At 34.6% G+C, this 5816-nt stretch overlaps 1 protein-coding gene across 1 annotated transcript; it reads right to left on the bottom strand.

Moving 5' to 3' along the window:
- On the bottom strand, positions 3036–5324 carry LOC105160029 (protein KTI12 homolog). Its single transcript, XM_011077288.2, has 2 exons — positions 5158–5324; positions 3036–4433 (listed from the first exon to the last, which is right to left on the bottom strand). Exon 2 carries the CDS (start codon positions 4431–4433, stop codon positions 3525–3527), a length of 909 nt encoding a protein of 302 aa, XP_011075590.1. The 5' UTR covers positions 5158–5324; the 3' UTR covers positions 3036–3524.

Below are 5816 nucleotides of genomic sequence, written 5' to 3'. Positions count from 1 at the left end.
CTTGTGTTAGTACAATTAATAATGCTATATGTCCTATTAATGTTGTTAATCAATGAGATTTGATTCCCTATTTGGCTTTATTACATCATTAATTATGTTTCATGTCATCATGTGGATAGGAATTATTAGATTTTAATGAAATAAACCCACTATGAGAAGTTGTATGTTATATCATTTATTAATCCCTAATTACAGTAATTTACCCTGTGAAATTATAAATGAGTAAATTACTTCCTATATAAAAAAAATTAAATTACCTCCCTGTATTTTTTTAAATAAAGCAATTACATCCCTCGTACAATTCCATGTAGTTCAAGTGCTTTTTCTTTATTTTTTTATTTTTTTTAATTTCTAAATATAAGGTTATATTTATAACTTTATCTAATAATGATTGTATCTAACTTGAATCTAAAGTTCTAATTTAACTGGTTGATCAACGGTACAAATTTTATTTAATTTCAATCCAAGGTTAAAATTTAAATTTAAATTCTAAAATATATATATATAAATTGATATTTTATTCTTCAAATTCACCAAAAAAAAAATGCAATAGACGACGCGCATGCATTACGCCGACCCATCTAAGAAGGTAATTTGATTTATTTATTTTTTTCTATAGGGGATTGTTTGCATCTTTCTCAATGTAATAGAAAAAACAAAAAAAAAATGAAATGTAGTTATGTTCTTTTTAGTGAATTGATTATAAGAATTATAACATTGATCCGAATCGAGGTCCACTTACGCTCGAAGGGTAATATAGGTGTCGAACTGGGTGAGAGTATACTTGAGAAAAACATCACACATGGGGCTCATAAAGAAGTACTCAATCAAAGACTATGTAATGTTTAAATCAATTCGAATTCAAAGAATCAGAACACATAAATTACACGTAATAAGTCATACCTTTATTACGACAGACGGAAGTATTTATAAACGGCTCAAATGTCAGTATAGTATCTACGTGGTAGAATCCCTGTTGTTTGTATGTCTTAAGATCAACAATTCTTTTAACAAGTTGAATCGAATCAATTTTCGATAAACTCAACTAAGAAAAATACACAAATCCCAATTCTCTATGGGTACTTTTGCGTGTAAAAATTACACCATATTTCAATCGCGAACATTTGAATCAACAGATATCAATTAGTAATAAATTATAATTAACTCAATCCAAACTCCAACATCATTATTTAATAAAATTCTTATAATTGGATTTTATTTTTATTTTATAAAAAAAAAAAAAAGAAGAGGACTTGAGGTATGGTTTGCATGTGGAAACATGATTAGGGTAAATAGGAAAGCATATTGAAGGATTGTTCCAGGCCAGCCTACCATGTCCCCACCCACCACCACCTCAATTTTCTTTCCTAACAATTTTCAACTATTTCTTTTCTAACAAAGATGCATTAAGGAGCTGTAATATGTGTTAGGGTTTGTCCAATCTGGAAAAGGGAAACCTAACAAAAAGAGATGAGTCTGTCTGAACATGAACATGAACATGAACATGGCAGCTGGAGTTGGATGGAATTGGGATGCATGAGAACAAGAATTCACAGACTTTACTATAAATATTCCACCATTAAACATTTAGTTGCAGTTAGCTATCAAAATCATTCTTCCATTTTCAAATTTAATTCTAATAAATTAAAATACAAGGAAAATAAATCCCTTTTCATAAAATTAAAAAAAAAAAGAAAAGAAAAGTCGTTTTTGGGACGATTTTATTTGATTTTAATTAGAAATTTAATAGAGACAAAAGATGAGGTAGTGCAAGATTTTCTTCTTTCAGACATTATTATAGTAGAGACAAAACATAAATGGCTAAAACCAAAACTTGACATAATCAAAAATATGTATGTTGTTGAGTTGAGCCCACACACTCTTCAATCCTATTAAACTGATCTATGTGAGTTGGTGATAGAAATTATTACCTATTAGGTGAAGGTGGTTCATCTACAAACATTATTGCTATTTGCAAAATAAGAGGTTTCTTTAGCTTAAAGGCTTCCTCATCTTTTCACTTTTTCTTTCTCTTTTTTAAATTCTAAAAGATGAGAGCGGGAGGAATAATACGATAATCCCTAAATACAAAATATAAAAGTCGTCTATTCGCTAGGGAGAAATAGTATAATAATCTTTAAACACAAACTATAAAAGTCGTTCTCTCGCTGGGAGAGGAAACAATACAATAATCCCTAAATATAAAAATCGTCCGTTTGCTAGGGAGAAATGATACAATAATCTCTAAACAGAAATTATAAAAGTCGTTCGTTCGCTAGGGGAGGAAAAAATATGATAATCCCTAAACACAAAATATAAAAGCCGTCCATTTGCTGGGGAGAAATAGTACAATAATCTCTAAACAAAAACTATAAAAGTCTTTCGTTCGCTAGGGGAGGGAAAAATACGATATCCCTAAGCACAAAATACACAAGTCGTTCGTTTCGGGCTTCTACTGCCGGTCAATATATAAGTTAGAGTCAGATAGAAGGCAATTTAGAAAGTGGGAACTGATAGTATTCTTGAATTTTGGTTGTTGTCTTTAGCTTGAAGGTTTGGATTTGATCATAGCCAGCTCAATAATGAACAACACTAAAACATGATGAGTTGTGAAAACTTTGACATATGCCATGACGTTTAATGGGGTGGTGGGGCTGACCAGGTCATGTGCGACCTCTAGCTGTGTGACATTCTTCTATGTGCCAGTAATATGCTTTGGGAAACTGTTGTGGACAGTGGGATTAACATAGTTTCCGATGTAAGCCTATGATGTGTTGCCAAAGCAATAATTTACTTTGATTCATGAAGATAAGTCAAAGTTACATTGAAGTAGATTGTGTAGGACTGACTGTATAAGTCATTAAGACTTCAACCTGTTTGTGTAGAAGAACATTGAAGCAGGATTTAAGTTGAATGAAACCAACAACATGGCCCCTACCACCTGTGGCTTAGATTAGCTTAAATGAGAGTGTATGATACAGTGTGTAGAAAATGCAAATTTATGTAAAAATAGCTGAGGGGTTTTTTAGTTCAAATCTCTAAAGGGAGAAAAAGCGAAATAGTAAGAGGTTCTTCTTTGAAAACCTTACAAACTTGGACGAGTTTTTCGGTGATTATTCTTCCGTGCAAAGCCCTTGTGTAGTTGGGAGTCGAACAATAATCTGATAGCCTCGTAAATATGCAGGAGGAAGCAATGGCATCAATTTATTGTTAAGCAGTGAGCGTGAGTTCACAAACCGTAATGCTAGAAAGAAAATGCAGGAAAAGATACATGTAAGCAGAGCAACTTCAAGATCTAAGTCCGCCATGGCAGTCAACGAGAGCTCGTTCCCCCTTCTTGTCTGGTTGCTCCATACTATTGCTACCAGAAACCAGGCAAGACAAAGAAAATCTCTCCAGCAGATAACTTTCAAACTAAAACACGTCTTAGTTGAGGAATGGATGGTAGTGTACGCAAAAACTGAAAAACATGACATAGTAATGAAGTTCTCCCTGGACTATTATCCTGCCGTCCACATCTTATTTTAACCATTTCCTAATTCTCTGTTCAAGTAATCCACAAACATCCTCTTTGCACTATCAGCATCTGAAGGTGGTGGTGGGCCACTCAAGCTTGATTGCCCAGTTAATTTAATAAAAGTTCGTCTGAGCTTCCGCAGCTCGGGCAAACCAATAGGTCTCGAAATATCAATACTCGGTAAGCCAGGTCCAAGAGACACACCGTTGAGAGGGCCACCCATAGCAAGGGATTGTGCTTCTATAATCATATTCATTACCTCTAGAGTCGCTCTATCCATCTCGTAGAGAGAATTGGCCTCTGTTACCCGCGCACTTTGTGTTGCAATAGTAGGCTGTAAAACTCTGACATCCCTGGTTTTGGAGTCTACCTTTTTCGTGAGGTATGTAACAGCATCTACTATAGCAGCAGATGATTTTTCAATCCCATCTCTAGAGGGCCATAACTCAAACAATGGTGAATCCCAACGATTTCTGCTATCCGGCCTCTCAAACCGTCTTACCAGATCATCAAATATTTTATCATCATAAGCAGGCTCCGACTTGTTTCTGCGTTCTTCATTCCATTTTTGACAATAGGCTTCTTCAACATCACAGTGCACAACACAGTATCTAGTGCCTGCTGCACGAGCCAAACACCATAGCTCGTATCTGTAACCCTTTATGTTGTTTAAAGAATCCACTATGATGATATTATCTCTCGACAATGATCTATCAACTTCAGATCTCAGAACCCCCCTTAGATTCTTCTCAGCAGGCATGTTAGCATAGCTTTCGTTACGATTGAGGTGAAAGAAAGATTCATCGATGATCCTGACTGATGGCTTAGATTCTACTTCTTGAAGAGCTTTAGACAAGCAGGCTGCAGCCGTTGATTTCCCACTACAAGGTTGACCACAGATCACAACCAAAGCCATCTGCAAAAATTGGATGTTTTCATTCTAAGCGTTATTCATAACCTATATTAAAGTCTATTCAGGAAATTACAAACTTCTCACATCTTTAGCCATACTCTTCTATTAATCTACAAGTCTAGAGTTGAATTTGGCATGCAACTGCCTCCTTGCTTAACCTTCTCCTCTTAAAGAATTGTGTACGAATTACGTGGGTTCAATTAGTACATTTCTTCCCTCAAACTGAAACCACAGCTGCCACAAACATACACATATTTACGGACAACCATTCATTCTATATCAGATTTGAAGAAAACTACCATCTATCCAGTCCAAGAACTTCTATAAGCATTATATTTAAGTACATGGTAACTTTCACTCTAGCCAACATGTTTCAAGATTTAGTTCGAGTAATATCAATTTATTCCAAATTTTTAATCGATCACTTCAACACAATACCCTGAATTCCAATTCCTAGGACTAATTCCATGCCACAAAACATAGTACCATTCCTAAGGATGTTAATTTGTCTCCCACCTCACGAATCAAGACAAACAGTATATCTCTATCCGAAACCCACAAAACACCTTTTCTACCAATTACTCAACATCTGATTTTGACCCAAATGTTCAAGATTTATTTCACAAACATTTAATCAAACACCCTCTGGGCACAGCATTAAAAAGCCGAAACTAAAACCATAACAGCTACTGTTAGCAAACAAACAAGAAGAGGGCACTCAAGCTACCTTGAACTGCAGTAAAACGGGACTGCTTATGACCCACGCAGGGACGAGGAACTGACGAGAGGGAGAATATTTCTCTGTTCAGAGAATCACACAGCGATTTTAGTTCAAACTGCAGGAGATTGGAACAGAGACCCAAGAAGACGACTTGGCATGCCAAAGCAATTACACGCCATTTTTGTTGGGGCACGATTAGGCCCATAAAAATATTGGGCCTATGAATACCAAAACTCGGCTATAAAATAGTGTCTCTATTGTTTTTCAATCTATTTTTTTCTAAAATATGTTGTTTATTTATCTAATTTTTCATTTTTTTTTACTCTCATTCAATAGTTATTTTTTTTTTTAATTTTTATGCAGCTTTTTGGTCACCACTTTGTTATAAATTAATATAATTTGCTATGTGTATATACTTTATTAAATAATAAATAATTTATTTTAAATAATTTTAAAGAATTTTACATACAAGTAGGGAGTGCCACAAGTTATTAATAAGAATAATTGATTTGAACTGTATCATATTGGATGTTAATGCTTGAGATTTTAGCAAGGTCCAGTGATCTTAGGTCTCGTCAATGATTTTGGGCTGATTAAGCAAAATAATTTGAGAAATAGGACCTACAAAACAAAGCATTAGCACTCCGACGCTTCCGACGCTTAAG

This window comes from Sesamum indicum, linkage group LG4, assembly GCF_000512975.1.
Source record: "Sesamum indicum cultivar Zhongzhi No. 13 linkage group LG4, S_indicum_v1.0, whole genome shotgun sequence".
Taxonomy (NCBI): Eukaryota; Viridiplantae; Streptophyta; class Magnoliopsida; order Lamiales; family Pedaliaceae; genus Sesamum; species Sesamum indicum.
The sequence above is the reverse complement of the archived record's forward strand: the minus strand, read 5'-3'. Positions and strand labels throughout refer to the sequence as shown.